General features: G+C 43.8%; 1 protein-coding gene across 2 annotated transcripts in view; it reads right to left on the reverse strand.

Moving 5' to 3' along the window:
• Positions 1 to 18,172, reverse strand: part of SYK (spleen associated tyrosine kinase) — a 48,180-nt gene that overhangs the window by 13,048 nt on the left and 16,960 nt on the right. The window contains exons 3-8 of one of the 2 annotated variants that reach the window (XM_063100290.1): positions 14,399 to 14,537; positions 12,005 to 12,083; positions 11,579 to 11,628; positions 9,858 to 9,926; positions 1,783 to 1,870; positions 1,223 to 1,400 (exon numbers count right to left, since the gene is read on the reverse strand). In XM_063100290.1, coding sequence (XP_062956360.1) covers positions 1,223 to 1,400; positions 1,783 to 1,870; positions 9,858 to 9,926; positions 11,579 to 11,628; positions 12,005 to 12,083; positions 14,399 to 14,537 — 603 coding nt within the window. The remainder of the gene's footprint in view (positions 1 to 1,222; positions 1,401 to 1,782; positions 1,871 to 9,857; positions 9,927 to 11,578; positions 11,629 to 12,004; positions 12,084 to 14,398; positions 14,538 to 18,172) is intronic. The other variant, XM_063100291.1, reaches the window with a different exon arrangement.

The following is an 18,172-nucleotide window of genomic DNA, read 5'->3' on the forward strand; positions in this document are numbered from 1 at the left end:
ATCTAACAAAAAGTTGTCAAGAGCTCTACACAGAAGACTAAAAAACCAGAAGATTTCAAAGACCTAAATAAATGGAGGTGTGGGCCATGTTTGTGGATGGAAAGACTCAATATTGTAAAGTCATCGTTTCGCCCCAAATTGACCTAAAGAGCGTCTCCTCTTCCCAAGCCTTCTCGTTAAAATTATGCATCCATATTCATATCTATGTTAATTCACATATTTAAGAAAAGATTTAAATATCACAAATTTTCACAAACTAGAAAATGCATGCCATGATACAGGAAAATTTAAATTCATTTTATAAAATAACTATGAGATACTTACACGTATTTTAAGATAAGCATCACAGCCAGGTCAGTGTGTGTGGAGGGGTCTACACACGTGCGTGCTCGGGCACGTTTGGAAGGGGCAGCCTTAAAGCCAGAGTTTTTGTGTATATTTTTGACTATATTTTTGACTCTTAAATTATGTAAAGTATCTACTCATAAATTTTCTTTTTTCACAAAAAAGCCTTGAATTTAAATTAATGTGAAACAACCCAATACAACCATGTTCATACTAGCATCGCACCAATTCAGAGAGGGTTTGTTTTGAAGGACTTTAGAAACAGTATTTTTACTGAACATTCTGCATGGAATACCTTCTAAAGACCAAATGAAATACAAAGACATTCTAGAAATTTAGCAATTTTAACTTGTATAATATGCATTGTTATTTGAAATTATAGGACAAAGCAAATCAGTAATTATACTAATGATATTTCTGGGTAAGATAAATGAGACAAGTATAAAATGAAAGAAAATAAGTGCAAACATTACTGTTATCATTGAACATTTCACTTTAATTAAATAGTATGTATGTGTGTGCGTATATAAAGATCCAAAAAATATACACTCTAAGGTAAGTAAACAGTAGCAGTGCTTGGGTGGTACAAATACAATGTTTTTATTTTCCTACATTTTTGCTTATTTCGATTCCCTAATTTTCAATCAGGCATATGTAATATGCACTTCATTTAAACTAATATACTTAGTTATTATATCCACGGTTAATATCCACAATAGATACTTTCACTATACTTGTACCAGAAATTAACAAAAATTATAATGTTAATAAAAAAGGACTCGGCCGTGCTAGGTTAAATGAACATTAAATGTATTCCCAGCGGCTCCTAACACGTAACCGTGCGAGGAGGAGAACAGGACAGTGTAAAGCAACTTACTTCTTCATTTGGTAGAAGCCTTTCTTCACAGTCCCGAAGTTCCCGGAGCCCAGCTCTTTGTCTTCCAGAGTCAGCAGCTGTCGGTCCAGGTACACCTCCTTGGGCCTGATCTCCTCGGGGTCAGCGTAGGGGCTCTCGTACACTTCAGTGTCCATGGGCAAGGCTTCTCTCTGGGGGTCTGCAACACAGTCGAGAGACACACCCCGGGGCTGGACCCCTTGCGAAGGCTTGTCTCTCCAAGAACATGCTCTTCATAGAAGTACAAACTTAGAGTGGTACCAGCAGTGCAGGAGATGAGAAAGTCTCAAGAAGCAGCGTAGACGTTCAACACTGCCAGTTAGTTGAGAGGGAAGTAGTAAAAGACTATTTCACTCAACAGAACTGCCACTGTTCATGAACCTGTGACGTCTGCCACCTGCCACTGGACTATAGAGTTGCTTATCAATAGGTGACCATTGCTGTAAAGTGGGGTGAATTCGTGAGCCGACTCCACCCACTTACAATGACCTTGCACTCGGCCCGGCTCTCGAACGTCCAGTGGATGAAAGCGTGTCTCTTACCTCTCTCCGCGGCCCAGGGCCCTACTTCTGGCTCATATGGATTGAAAGACGCGGTGCTCTCTGGCCGGCTCCCTTGGGGAGGGGAGGTCTAAAGCACATCAATGACAACAGGTCATTTTTCTTCATTGATACACTGTTGAGTTGATCTGTGTAATTATCTTTATTTTCAAACACTCACATGCTAACTTATGCAGGGAAGACAAGGAAAGAATTAGGGAGAAAGATAAGGAAGAAAAAAAGTTTATCGCATTCTTTGGGCAACCATTTGGATCCTGTGAGGACCAAGTGAAACTCCTGCTACTACCACTGCGGGGCCTGCCAGGGTGTGCGAGGGTGGGGACAGTCACTCCACTCGCTCAGGTGTAATTCCCTCCCCACTTTGCGCCCTCTCGCAGCCTCCTTCCTCCTGCCAAGAGACGCTGAGCATTTTCCTGTTCCCTTGGATTCATTTTCCTCCTTAACTCTTTCTCTTCACTTTTACATTATATGGAAATTATCTCAAAAGGTCAATTAAATACACAGCAGCCGCTCCCACCTACGTCCCAACTCCAAAGCATGTAAGCATTCCTACTTGCCACCTGCATCGCTATCTAGCAAAATTTGGGTGATGCCAGAAGGTAGCACCGGCCAGTGAACTGCAGGTCCCCAAGAGGAAGGCTGGCTGCCACCAACCCAGGCCACAGTGGTGCTGCTGCTGCTCAGAGCCATGGACCCTGTGAGACGGGGCATCCTCCTCGCTTACCTGAAGGAAGGCACCTCTTCCCTGTACCCACAGCAGGTAACTGGAGCGTATCTGAAACAAAGCTTTGCTGGCTGGTATCGAGAGGCAGCCTTCCCTCTTACTTAATTAACATCAACCTGCATCATGAAATAACTGGAAAGAAGTCTGCTCCTTATATTCCTAGAATCTTCCTTTCGAAAGTCTTTGAGTTTTCCTGACCCACCCTCACTCCCAATTTATAACAGGGTTATTACTACTAAATTTAGTTCATAGGAAAACCACAATTGAAATGCATTCTTTGGAGGGGGTGGTATGTGAGTTGAGTAGCAAGTTTATGTACCCATTTATCTTACCAGTGTCCAAACAGTGGCCACAAAGAAATGAGATACTGCCAGATTTTGGAGAAATTTAAAGAAACAGAGACATCAAGCTTTACATTACACAGACACTTATCATGGTACACATTGAATCCTCGTCTGCCTTACTGATAGACTAAAAGTCTAATAATGAAGTCACGGTGTGCCACTACTGCCACCCGGCCAGCTGACTCCAAACATCTTGACTTCCTCCCACGCTGTCGGCTGAGCGTCTCTGGGACAGGTGCTGCACACAGGGGCAAGAGCCCTTTCAATGAGGTGAAAGGACATCTGGCCTTATTTGTCAAAGGGATACCGTTGGGTCCCTTCACTTTCTCACAGACTATCTCGGCATTCTTATTGAACTGTTTAATGAAGTAACGCTGACATATCAAGCTTGAAATCAGAAGATAAGTTCCAGGGGACACAGACATTTGTGCACTGCATTAGTAGCTGTGCCATGTACACCGTTGGTGCTCAATGAAAACAAGCTGAACAAACGCATGATTGAATGAATGAATGAAAATTACTTAAATCACTTTTAAAATTTACGTATGATCACAGGACTATTGGATGTGCTGCGATTTCACTTCTAATTTTCAATATAATTACCTTGTGTTGGGAGAACTGTCCTAGCAGTTACTAAGTTATTCCCAAGGTTTTCCATCCCCCCATGCCCCCACTCAGTCCCCTCCTACAGTCAAAAAACCTCGGCTGAAAGTAGTTTTTTTTAAAAAAACAAAGAAAAACAAGAATCCCCCCCCAACAACAACAAAAAAATAGTGACCGTCATGGCAAGACTTGTATTTTATCTTAAAAACTTCATGCCAATGCTTTGTTTTATTCCATCAAATATTCTAATATGCCTTAATTTTAAATTAGTACTTGGATTAAAAATAATACCCCCCTCAAAAAAAAAACAACCCCAAAAACAAAAAGGTCTTTCAGGGTAACAGTTACTATCATTTCAACTCCTTTGACTTTCCGTGCAGGCGGGAAAATCCTGAGAGCCAAAGACAATACTTGAACAGACACAGAAGTAAAGGACGGATGCCCCAGGACAAACCATCAGGGACAACGAGAAGTGAACATCACCCCTTCTGGTGACAAGACCTCCTGCCCTCTGTGCACTTAGGACATCATCCTGGGGCTGCAGTCTCTTCCCCCTCATGGAGTGTTCTCCAGAGCAAGAAGTCTTCACAAACTCTTGCTACAATTAAACTATCATACAATCACCTGACACATGAATCCTGCGAGGAAGAATTTTAAAACAGAGCTGGGCTGTAAAAAAAAAAATTACTGAAAAGGGTGCCGAGGTAGCAGGAGTCAGTAAGAATTAGTGTGATGGACACAGAATCCCAGAGACACACCCCTGGACGTGCGTAATTCACACCCTTACTGGTGGGGTGTTGTCCACCCTCATCTATCTTGTCTTATGGATAAGGAAACAAATTGGGGATCTCCTTTGGAAGTTCAGGCTCCGATTTTCAGCTGAGATGGCCCAGTGCTTCATTTCCACACTGCCCAACCCAGATCACCATGTGACTGTGCGCCTTCATAGCCCAGCCACCGAGAACCCCACGTGTCCCACATAAAGCACACCAGCTCCGTCCCACACGGATCCCTTGGCTCCCTGCCCCCGTTCCTTTCTGGTGACTGATGGCATTGGAAGAAAGACGGCAGCACGCTTAGGGAATGTTCGTAGGAGACACGGCAGGGTTTCCACTGAGTCAGTTCAAAAGAGCAGCAGTCACTTTATGATGAAGACTGCGCTGTTTAGCACAACAACTAAAACCACCTCTGCAAGCGAGTGCTCAGTTGAGAAAAAGAATGTGAGGACTCTGTAAAGAATGAGCACAAAGGCATCACGATAAATTATGAAAGTAGTAATTATTATTTAAAATTTAACAAAATTTTAATTCCAATGAGAACTGTATTGCTGGTCCACATTGTTTGTCATTATTCCTTCTGCATGGCATTTGACGATCTGTTCTGTTCCAATGAATAGTATCATCTTTTTTGCACAGAGAACAAGGTGTAAATGAAGTGTTGACTGTTCCTTTTTTCCAGTTTTTGCCAGTGCTCCAAACAGACATCAAAACTGCAGGACACCACTAGATGGCACTAGCTACGTGAACTTTCTACCTTCCAAAGGTGTTTTGTAAGTTCAGATGATAACATAATAATAATAATGATAGTAAATTATGTTCCTTTACAAACTGTGATCCCTAATTTCTTATTGGTCCAGCTTAATTGCAAGTAGAAAATGTTTTTGACATTTTCTTATGTTTAAGAACTGGGGGGATTCAGAAGTGAACAAAAGAGAAAAAAAATATTGCTCTGTGGAACTGATAGGCTAATTCAGAGTTTCTTGATTCCAGGGGTGTTACTGTGGGTCCCAACGTACATTTTCTAGACCTTAATTTTCACTCCCAATTTCTTGAAAAATTCTCAATTTGGCAACAGCAGTAATGTAGATGACAACATAGTCATCACAACTGCAGTGTCAAAAAGAGATAGTTGGCTGCAGAAATATCGGCTGCAATAAACCAGATATGGTCCTGGTCTCTGGTGCAAGGACCATGGTCCAGTGAGGACATGACTCCTGCAGACAAGGGCAGGCACGGTGTGGGACAGTGTCAGGTCTGCTTTAGATCCGTGAAAACAACACGTGACCTTCACTACCAAGCTCTCACCTTACAGCAACTAAAATCTGCCCCTTTGTAATTATACGGAAATACCAAGTAAAAGAGAGGGAGACTCGAGAACTTGTTTCCTTTCTCCCAGCTGAGCCCTAGTAAATTATGTGTTTAAATGCAAAGTTTTGAAGGATTCTGATTATAAACGTATGTGTGGGAATGAAACATGAAAAAAGGGTTTTAACTCGAGATTCTGGGACACATTTCAATCTAATTACCTTAAAGAATATGCCTTTGAAATATGAAATTGAAATGCTGTCTATAAGTCTTTAAAGACGTTACTGTTCAAACTCTGCCTATTTTCCTTAAGAGAAGGTTAAATACTTAAAGCAGCAAAGAAAAAATTCCAGGATTAATGATGGGAGGGATTTCATTCATTTAAGGACTACTTGTACACTTTAGTTAAATTCTATGTTATAAGTATAAACATGTTACTAAATTCTAAAGAAAAGCTAAAAATGCATCTGCTCTTTAGTTTTTATTATGAAAATTTCAAATTATCTGACTAACCATCTTCTTCAAATCAAAGCATACTTTTTACTAACTATTTAGATGCTAGAATTAATTCAAGTTCTAATATGTGTTTTTTGTGTCTGAATTATTATTAAAACAACTATTTATATTGAGAAAATTAACAAGTTCAATAAAGTTATTTACCCCTGAGCTAAACAGATGGAATATTTGACATAATTCCCACAATTCTTTTCTCACGACTAGTTAAATAATTCCCCATCTATTTGTGAAAACGTAAATTTTAGTTCTCCTAAGATATTTCTGACAGGAATTAAAATACCTTAATCTATAGCTTAAATCATATAATCCTGCTCTTTTGTCAATTACCTATTGATATTTTTGGCATCTAGGGGAACTCAATGCAGACTTCAAAGCTATTGCAAATTTAAATAGGCAACAGTCTTTTTTGCCAAGAATGTATTTTCACTATATTAATTACTTCCTAATATTCAATTATCTCTTCAAAAAATTGATTAAAAATTTTAACAGGTAAACATTTAAAAAGGCTCAACAGGGTTTACAATAAAACAAATGTGGGTCTCTTTGACACTCCTGTTTCCTACTTCCAAGGCCAACAATACTACCAGTATTTTCTGTATTCTTCCAGAATATTCTATATTATATCAGCACATTATATATGTGTATGTGTATGTGTGTATATATATATATAAGTGTATACACACACACACACACACACACATGCATGACTTCATATTTTACAGTTAACATCATATTTTGGAAACAGTTCTAGATCTCAGCTGCCTCCTATAGAAGCAATTTTACTGTAACTGATTTCATTTATTTCCAATGGAATCTAAATTATTTCCAGACTTTGTTACTTATACAACGTTGGAATAAACACCTTCATAAATACATGATTGCACATAAATGCAAGAATATCTGTATGAGAAATACCTGGAGATAAAATCGCAAAGTTGCGTTCTGTGCAACTTTTAATTTTGATAGATGTCACACAGAGATTGTATCGTTGCACACTTCCCCAGCAAGGTGTGAACGTGCACCTCACCCTTGCTACACAGTGTGTTGCAGGCACGTTCATGTGCATCAGCTGCACAGGCGGACACAGTCGTGCACCATGGTTTCAACTTGTTATGAAGTTGAACAACATTTCATATGTTCAAGAACTACTTCTATTTGCTTTGCTATAAACTACACACTGACATACTCTGTCCATTATCCTGTTAGATAGTAGATATTTTCTTATTGATTTATAGAATCTCTGTCTATATTAAAGTTATTAGCCTTACTTGTGTCATTATTTCTAATACTTATTCCAAGTATCTAATTGCACTTCTGACGAGGTGTGTTATCCACGCACATACTTCAAAAAGTTCATGGAAGGATTTATGTTACCCTTTAATTCTATTTTTCCATCAGCTTTTTGAAATACCATCGTACTTCTTTATTTTTATGTAGTCATATTTACAAATATTTTTTTCAACTTTCTCTAGACGTGTTCTCCTGTAGTTTTAAAGATGCCTTAAAACCTAGTCACTATGAGTGATCTGAGCTGGCTTAAGCCTGCTTGGAAAATGACAGGGGCGGGAATGGAGTTGGTCTCCTCACAAGATTGTTTTATAGTTTTTGGGGAGTGATGGCTTTTTGATGTGTCAACTTGGCTGGCCTGAGCTGTAGTTACTGAATCAAACAATAAGCTCAGTACTGCTGGGAAGGGGTTTTGCAGATATAATTAAAATCTATAATCAGTTGATTTAGCTTAGGGAAATTATCTTGGCTGGGCCTGACTTAATCAGTTGAGGGTCCTTAGAAAAGAATTCAGACTTTTCCAAGAAAGTGAGAAGAGTAGGAGGAGAGACTGACTGACTCCTGTCAGGAGACGCGGCTTCGGCTATGCTATGACATGCCCCTGCTCCTGACCTTCCCTTCCTGACAGCCTGCCCTATGGACATGGGACTCGCTTAGTCAGCGGCCACACTTGAGTAAGGCAAGTCTTTGTAATCTGTGTGTGCGTAGATGTACATATGTAATGCATGTGTGTGGTACGTGTAGGTAAATGTGCATATGTGTGCATAGATTATATATGTATGAATATGCATATACATATGTGTCGTATATGTACCATATGTGTGTGTCTGTTTTATACATATGTTTCCTACTGGTCACGCTTCCCTGGTTGAACCTTGAATGGTACACTTGGACACCACAGCATTAAGATAAATGTGGAATGCTGTGTCTCAACCACTCCGGGACCGCTTGTGGGCCGGGGGGTGGAGGTTAGCACATAGGCCTTGGGTATTCATAAGTGAAATGATAAATAACAAAGTGGTGGGAATCAGGGAGGTGGCCCATGTGCACCTGGGCCTCTCAGCAGAGGCCTTGCAGAGCCTGTGGGGGGGAGGGGCCGTGGATGCTGGGCAGGTGAGGGGTCCTGGGCCTGCTCATGACAGGAAGGCACTGCCTGCCCTGTGTCCTACAAAGCTTTGCAAATGTAGCATTTGATGATGATGATTACATCTTGTGAGTGTGACTGCCAAACTGTGATGGATTTATGATCGTAACTTGGAAAAGATGACTCTTGACTGAAAAGCACCTCGAATCAGGTGCATTTTGACCTCCTAGTGCACGAGGCACCGTCGTGCCTATTTCCCACGGGACTCTAGTCTTGCTGGTGGGTGCCATCCTGGGAACCTCCGCCAAGGAGAAGGGCCAGGCCACCAGACAGTGGCAGCTGGGAGAGCTCTGCCTTGGGCAAACATTAAAAACAGACACAGTTATTCCATTCAGGTGTGTGACACAACCTTCTCCACTCCCTAACACTGTTAAACTCCCTTCTCTATTTCATGGTCAGCAAGATTATGAATGAACCTCTTAAGCATTACTGTCAACTCGGAAAATTATTACTACATAAAATCTCAGGGTTCTTTCATTTCTAATAAGCACTTTAGGCAGTCTACTGCATGAGTTGGTGCCCAATTATATGCTAAAATGTTTGAAAAAGCAGCAATTAATATAAAAATGGTAATAATTATTGATAAAAGAATCAGTGTTACCTCACCAATGATAAAAGTAGAAAGGAAAGAAAAGCAATCCATACACATTTTATATATATATCGGGGGGCGGTGATTCATTATAAACAAAAGTCATTAAAAAAGGGCTTTTTATTTTCCCTCAAAATTCAATCATAGAGCAAATTATAGAAATCAATCAAATATCAACATCACTGCCTCAAAAAGAAAAAATGGTTTTTCAAGTCCTCAAATTCCATCTCTTCTTTACACATTATATTTACATTCTGTGTTAGAAATCTACACAGTAATGAAGTTCCTGCAGCACTGGATATCTATAAAACCAGCAGTCTGAAGTCCTCACTGTGCAGGACGCTCAGGAAGCCTCCGCATTCCCTGTACTCCATCACAATGGAATTTACATCAGTAATTACCATAACACTGCAACATTCGGCTCTGGCAACTGCCAAGTAAGTTGGCTGTCTTTGAAAAGGTTTTCCGATATGAGAATTCGCTACCACTGATCACGCTCACTGAAATGACTTTTAAGTTACATTTTAGCGGAGAGAGCACAGTAACATGGACAGACCTTGCAGCAATCAACTGAGGACCCACAAGAAAGCACAGGGTGCACGTGGATGCAGGCTGCCCAGGGACGCAGGTGTAAACAAGGGCTACACATGGCAAAGAGGCATCGAAACAGAGCAGGAGCAGGGGAGCACACAGCACAGCGTGGGGCTGAGTGCGGGTGAGTCCTACCACTTAGTCAGGGGCAGCAAGCAGGGGATGCTTTAGCACCTTTCTGTGGCCAGGCCTGGGGAAGGAGTATGATTTGATTCTTGAAATTATTCCACCCGCGGACCAAGTCTAGAAACCATAATGGCAAAGAGGAAGAGTAAACGTTTCAGAAAACAAACACAGGATACCTTACAATACCATTCATGATATGCTATTTTAACTTGCTTCTGTAATTTGCTTGGCTAACCCCTCCCGACCCTGCCAGTGAGATTTACTGTGGGTGACACTCGATCATTCAGGCTTCCAGCAAAGCCTACCACGTGAGCAGAGGAGCTAAAAAAATAATTGAGAAATATTTTCCGCTGAAGCCTACAAAATCAGATCTGTTACATTCAGTAGTCCATGTTTTACATGGAATTGTTAAGTCACAAGCTCAAGACCAATCATCCTAAAGAAACTACAAGTAACTCTGACTCCTCAACTGTGTTACTTCTGCAGTATGGGTTCTGGTTCCAGGGTGTCTGTCATCTGCACTGTTTTCTGTATGTATTTTACCAGTCAATAAAAAGTTATTCCAAAATATCTAACTTCTCAAAGTAGTTGGGTGATACATAGCTAAATATAGGGCTTGCGATTCTTTTAAGAGTTCTTAGCCCTAAGCCCTAAAAAGAAAATGTATCTGTCTCATGGAGCATATTGAAATAGAATTACCAGGGCCATGAGCAGTATAAAGGGTAAAATAAAGGCATCTACAGGGCACTGTATTTTAGACAATGATCTCAAAGTTCATTGGTACTTTAGCAAATTCAAGTTCATCCAATCTGATATCAAATACTGCCCCCGAATAGCCTCCCCTGTTTGAATGTGGGCTCAGCTTCCAAGCAGTAGATAGTCAGAATGGGTATTTGGCTTTCTGTGGCTTCTGTTTTTCAAGGGTTAGCAGGCAAAAAGTGAGGTGCAGAGGGCACACTTCACAGATAGTATTCAAAGCCATCCAAGTCTACACTGAGGCCCCCCAAAAGGAGCAGGAAACCAATTTCTGCTTCGAGTGCAAATCCATACATGAGCTGCTAACAGTTTGGAGGGCGGAGAGAGTTGGGGTCCTCTCTCTGTGGGGGCATTGGTCATGTGTGGGGCAAACCCACACAGGGATGTATGCAGGCCATGTTCCCACCTCCTACTGATGTGGGGCGGGGAGGGGCTCTGGCCAAGCCCCCTGACTCCATTCTTCTGTAGAGGCTTCTCTTGTCTGAAATCCCACCAAGCATTCCTGTCCCGGGCCTTCCTCTGCTGAACTTTAGTCAAACCAATGCACTCAGAAAGATCAGGTCCCCTGATAACAACATCTTGGTGATTTGACCAAAAGTCAGTCAGACAACCTCAGTGAGATGTCTTACATGCCAGCCATGTGACAGTGACCATGCATGCAGTCCCCTGGATCACGCACATGAGTCAACACAGACGGTTCATGGCTGACCTCGAACAACATAGTCTCACTTCCCAAATCTGTCTATTTCTGATTTAAGATTGGGTTTAACCCTCATTTTGCATACTTTTAGGAAAAGGGGAGAATTTAACCTAGCCAAGTACTGATAATAGGTAGCTTAGCATCGGTAATAGGCTGATTCTACTAGCATGCACTAGCAATCCCAGTTTATCAAGGGGTATGTTTTGAAATGCAATCAATACAACGACCACTACTCCTGTTAGCTAAAACATGCTTTTCATTTGTACTAACATGAAATTGCTTCACCTTCAGTGGTATTTCTAATAACACTTACCACAGGATGGGAACTTGGAAGTTGTGGGCGACCTCCAAAATTAACATTTCCTGGTTAGAAAGAGCAAGGCCAATTACTGTTTATCAGAGAAAGCCACCTACTTCCCCTCCCCCACCACAGAGCAGTCACTCTGACTTGGCCTGTCCCTGCTGGAGAAACACACACACTTTTCTGTGTTCATGTCCTTTTGTCTTCTTTCACTAACTTTTCCACACATGCAATTAAAATAAACTCACTCTTTAAAGTTAAAGCGATCAGCTATTTTTTGATTAGTAATATATAAATTGAATGATCTGACATCATTTTTACTCAATCAGTAAAAAGTAGAGCCTCATCCAACCTGAATCTGCAATAGGCCAAATCGAAAACAAGGCTGACTGTGCCCAATATCTGACAAATGGACGTTCCAACATCTTTGTAACTCACCCTGCCCGCCGATTTTCTGACATGGAACTGTAAGAACTCTTAACAAACCATCTGGTTTATAAGAATAGTGCTCGACTAGCTGAAAGAGAAGAAAGTAGGAGTGTGCGGTAAGAAACAGCGTCAGGAAACAGAGAAACTGTGACCTAGAGCTGCTGGCTGCCCTCAGGCTTTCAAAGTGATCCCAGCACACTTAAATCCTTCCATTTCCAGACAGTCCACCTCACAGGTGACTGGGGAGGTGGGCGCATAGATAGGGGTTCCCTCTTTGGCAGGGGTCAGCACACTTTTCCTGTAAAGAGCCAGATTGTGATACTTTAGGCTTCTGTGGCAACATGCCATGTCTGTCACCAGTCACTCATTCATTCATTCATTCATTCATTCATTCATTCATTCATTCATTCACCATCCATTCATTCAAAGCTACCCTCTGAAGCATAGAAACCATTCTCTTTAAGGACTACACAGAAACAGGCTGACAGCCAGATTTGGTCTGTGGATTTGCACACCCCTGATCTAATGTAAAGAATATTAAATAGAGCAGTGCAGCATTTACCAACTCTGGGTACAATAGTACTAGGGCCCTGAAGCTGGCATAGGGTACAGAGGTAACTTATGATGCTGTCAAGAAAAAACAATGAAATTGTGCATGTAAAAAGGAATGTATTACTGGCATTTTTGGTGCATTCTCCTAAATACAGTGGCTAGAAAAAATATATAACGAGAAATATTTAATAAGGGCTAAATACCATGAGATACTAGAGGAATCAATGAAAATAGTAAAGAATCTTGAGAAGGAACTTGCCAGCAATTAAAGATGTTTAACACTACAGTGATTGCACAGCCTTTGAAGCTGTTAGTGGACTCCACACATGCACCATGGTCATTCAGGAGAAGTTGAATGAATGGATATTTGTAAGTAATGGGGCCTGGGACCTTCAAGTTTTAGGCCGGTGTATAAGACACCAGGTGCCTTTAAATGCACAGAGTCAACGATTCTTGTGGGAGGTGAAAGACTTTTACGGGAAACTAATACCAAAAGGCAACATTCCCTTACTAATCTCCCCAGTGTGCACTGGGCCACTAGTACATGAAAGGTCAAATACTCTTTCAAGTCAATACCACTAAAATAAAGCAAAGCCTGAGACAGATGCTAATGAGCCATGAAACCAGAAGACAACATCAGTGTTGTGACTCATATGTTTGAATATTATAATATCTAGCATTCAAAAAAGCAGCATTTTTTTCCCCAATTACAGCATTAGTAACCACATCACATCAGGTGGTAGTTATTTTAACTGCTTTAAAGGGAATGAAAATTTGTGGCCTCAGTTTTTAAAAAGTCAGGATTTTCAGCTAAGTCCTTTCAATACTTACTGCACATGTGGCTCCTGGCTGGGCCTGGGTGAGGACATCTGAACACACCCCTGACTATGTCCCTCACCCACAAAATTTACTGAGGGTGGCTATTGCTCTCAGGGTGATAGAGACTGTCACTTTTCTTCCTGTCTCTGTGCCCACTGCTATTTATGGTGTGCTCTGCTAAAACAATGCAGAAAGCACGGTTACTGTTATTTCTTTCGTCGTCAGCTAACACAGCTGTAATTCACAACTAAGACCAGCAATTTGTGCTCATCACAGATTAATGAAAAGCACTGATGGTCATTATTTTAGTGCTCATTTGTGTTTAAAGAACTCCCAAATTGTGAGTTGTGTCATGGTTTAGTAACAGCTGGGCCAAGCATAAGTCCGTTTTATACCAGGGCAGCAACAATCCTGTACAAGCAGCACCCTGGGGCCTGGGAAGTGCGTACTTCTGAGATGCCTTAATTTCCAAAGACAGACCCAATTTGCAATGAGGATAGCATCTGACATTGAGTACCCACTCAGCATCCCACAACTGCAGGGACAGTCTAATTAGTGCCCCTGCCTCCTTCCTTGGACATCCATACCTTTATTTGGCGTGTATTTGTTTGAAAGGCTGTTCTGAGTTCTAGTTAGGATATTCTAGAAAGAAATGTTTTCTAGTCCCCCAAGCAGGGCCCCCTGTTAAACTCTGAATGCAGCCCTGAACGGACCTCACTTTGTGGCACTGAGACTGAGTGGCTGGATAAGCTACAGAACCTTCCGGAGCCTGGTTCACCTATCCTGATGGTCCCTAGACCAGCACTTCTCAAACATAGGAGTTGCCTGGAGGTTGGAAGTAGGCACTGACTGGCAGGTGGGCAGGGACCCACGTGTGCCTCTCCAGCGAGCTCCAGGGTGGCTGCTGGTCTGGGGACCACACTGCACCCAGCAGGAGGCCAGTTCCTCTCATTTCTAGGAGTCTCTGTGACAAGAACCCAATGTGCCCTGTGTTTTACCCCTGAGAAGGAGAGAGGACAGCACTGCGCGTACCTGCCAGAGTGTGTCAAACTTCTTCCCCTCCGGGATGGACAGCTTCCCCGTCTTGTCCTTGTCGATGCGATAGTGCAGCACCTTCCCCTCATGCAGCAAGCACAGGGCATAGGATCCGTTGTTGTCCCTGGCCCTGATTCTGGAAAGGAGCACACAGCTGCATCACAAGCAGTCAGCAGATGCTCTCCAGGAACCTCAGTGGGCCGGACAGCCTGCGGGCAGCGTCTGGGCCTCGGGGGCAAGGGATTTACCCAACATGCCCAGGAAGGCCCGGCTTCCAGTGCTGGGGTGACGCAGGCCAGCAAGGCAACACTACTGGGTTGAAGATGGCCCATGGCTGAGGCCCGGGCAGTTGCAGGAGAGCTGGAGCTCAGCAGGCAGCAAGGCCCCACACACGAACCCACGGGCCTGGAGTCAGTGGGGCCCTTCAGACTCCCTCCTTTCTTCTCCGGGGTCTGTGTCTGGGTCAGATTGGCAGATGGTACAGGTCTGCTGCCTAGCTTGGAGGTGAGGGGCAGGGTGGGTCTGGTGAGCGTTTTAACCAGGAACCTTCCAGACCACAGAGGGAGCACTGGGAAAGCTGCCACTCCCCAGAGACTCCGCTGCAGGGAGGGAGCTGTCAGGCAGAGACCCCGGGAGAAGAAAGCGATGTCCATTGCAGGGTGAGGGCAAACAGAAGCCAGGGCTGCGCTGGGCCCTGCCGACCAGCCCGGAGGCTCCATGTTCACTGTCACTATGGGTGACCTTCATGCCAACCCCTGTCCCCATCCTGGCGAAGTGAGTCTGGGAGTCTGATAAACAGCAGAAGAACACCCCCATAGTAATGTGCCAGAGGGGATGTTTTTGACTCCCTGGGAGGCAGAGACCTTGCGGCAAGAGCTGCGGGATCTGGGGGGGCGAAGTCCAGGTGCACGCTGAAAAGGCAGGAAGTGGGTGTGAAGCCCCCAGCATGGCTTCTTAGTCCTCGCCAGTCACAGCCTTCCCCCCACCCCTTTCAGCAAGGCCAGCCCTTCAGGTCAGATCTGAGAAAGGGTGAGTAGTAAGGTCCTGGGAAGCCTCTCGGCCCTGCATTTTCTAAAACGAGGAAACTGAGGTCCAGAAACGAAGCAACGTGCCCAATGCACCATACGTGGACAAGAGCTCACCAGCGCCCGGCTGCCAGGGGACTTCTGTGCACTGGGGACATCTGTGCACTGGGGACGTCTGATGCCTCCTCTCATGGCAGGAGGGCATGGCGGGCCTTGGGACAAGCTTTGGAACTGCATGTGGCCACATCTTCCATGAGCAGTGTAAACTCATCTCCAACAGCTAACGCAAGCCATGAGAGCTGAACTATGATGTGGGAGGTTAGAACTTTAAAAATAAATTTCTTTTCAAGTGCTGCTTGGCCATGCACAGTACATGGGTTTCCTTCACACCCCACTGCTCAGGGCAGCTGGCAAGCATGGGGGACACACACCCAGACCCTCCTGGGCCACTCTGAAACCTCCCGGCTGTAGAACAGCCCAACCGAGACACCAACATGCCAAAGTGTGAACATGGTCAATTAAAGCCAGTAGTTGGTTATAGTGAAGACAAAAACAAACAAAAAATCAAACCACACAGTAAAACATATTTTTATATGGAGGGAGAACTGAGTCTATTTTGTAAGGAAGCTATTTTATAATGTGGGACTACTTGTGCCTGTTTTATTTCACAAACATCAGTGGCTAACACACAGAATAGTTTGAACTATCAGAGAACTACGCAAACACCACTGCATTAAGAATTTATGCACATGCCTACAGCAGTTGGCCTTGGGAAAGCGAAGACAACAGGCTTCACCGAAACATCGTTCCTCTTGATTTTGACTCCTTCATGCCAAGTCACAGAGAGAATAAATGGGACCTGGTGTCTGGATTCTAAATGCATGTCCAATCTGTCCTACCCCCTTGCCTTATACCTTGACTGACTTTTCCTTGTTAAAGCTGAGACGGAGGATCACAGATCACCCAGGGAGATGGTGAAACTGGCCTCATTAGAAATCTGGCGAACACAGATTCAGACCACGATGTAAATACCGTTGCTCATTCTTCTGGCCGGCAAAAATGAAAAAGATGGATAACTCCAAGTGCTGCTGAGAACAGGAGCCCTCCTATGCTGCTGGTGGGGGAGCAAATTGGTTCAACCACTTTGGAGAACAATTAGGAATTATCTCCTGAAGTTGAACCTATCCATACTCCCAGGCAAACAAAATGTGAGCACTGAGCACCCCGGGACGAACGCTGGGTGTTCGCAGCAGCTTTGTCTGTGCTTATCGAAGACCGTACGCAGCCTCCACGTTCACTGACCACAAAGTGTGTAAGTAAATCGCAGGCGTTCACACAACAGAATATCATAAAGCAATAAAGGGAACAAACAGCAGCTGTCTAAAGCACATATGGATCTCACAAACAGAAAACATACTCCTGGACTCCAATGCACAAAGTCCCAAAGCAGACCAAAGCAAACGGTTTTGTTTAGAGATGAACACCTAGGTGTTAAAACTAAAAAATAATTTTTTGAAAAGCAAGGACATGATGAACACTAGATTCCAGCAAGTGACATGTCCTAGGAGGACGGGAGGGAGGAAGGGAGCGGGGAGGGGTCTTCTGCAATCCCGGCCATGTTTTATTTCCTGTCTCGGATGGTGTTTGCTTGATAAGTATTCATTACGCTTACCTATATAGCTATGCACGCTTATAGTTAATAACTATAGCATTTAAGAGAGCTGGTAGGAGGAGAAAATGGACAGCGTCTCTTGCTTTTGGACAAGCACTTTCTGCGAGGACTCCCACTTCCTGAGGCTCCCAAAGAGAACAGGTCCTGCGGGCGATTTCCTCTCTCTCTCTGCTCCACCAGGCAGCCTGTGCAAGCTCCTGACTACAGGTAAGCAGCAGGGACGGCTACCAATGTGGACATGCAGCCTGAACAGCCCCCACGGCAGCTGGCAGGAAACGAGGGCAGAGAAGGGAAACCCACAGGCCTGGCATCTGTAGGTGGCAAAGATCAGGAGGCTCTGCTGCATCAACAGCCACAACCCTGAGGTATCTGCTGGCTTCAGGCAGATCCTGGGCTGGGCTGCTTTTAATTTAAAATACGAGAAAAACTGGTTTGGAAGCGGATGCCTGGCTCCTCCTCTTGGCCTCCTCCTGGTACTGAGAAAGCTCCCCTTGGGGTGGCGTTGGAGGCACACCCACCAGCTTTACAGCTTGCAGACACCTGCAGAGGGGAGAGAAGGGTGCGTCTTCTGCCTTTTAGTTTGCAAGCTTCCACCCTTGGGGCGAACTGGCCTCAGGCTGTTCACAGAAGTCTTTGAATATTTTTAAAATATGTTTTTTCCCAATGACTCTCTTGCAAGAAGTAAGCTAACAGATTTTTGTTTTGCTATTGCAAAGCCTGTGATTTCCGGGCCTTGAACTTGAGATTATGCTGAGAAACTGTCCTAACTGGCCCTAAGACAGTCCTTGACCTCATGCAGCAGAGCTACTCTCCTGTGGGACAGCCGGGGGCTCCGGCATGAGCATGCTTTGCACCTCACAGACTCTGATGCACTGTGCAGAGGCGAGGTGGGAGAGTGCTACTTCTGCCAGAGCACAGCCTGCAAGGGCTGAGCCCCTTCCCTATCCTCTGGTGCCCTTTTGGGTGTGCTGGTGATGCCTGGCACTGAGGGGAGTAAAGAACAGGAAGACAGGCGGACACTCCACACAGCCTCCCCAAGGCTCACGTGGCACTGCCGTGTGTCTGCTGCAGAGA

Source organism: Cynocephalus volans, chromosome 6, assembly GCF_027409185.1.
Source record: "Cynocephalus volans isolate mCynVol1 chromosome 6, mCynVol1.pri, whole genome shotgun sequence".
In the NCBI taxonomy this organism is placed as follows: domain Eukaryota; kingdom Metazoa; phylum Chordata; class Mammalia; order Dermoptera; family Cynocephalidae; genus Cynocephalus; species Cynocephalus volans.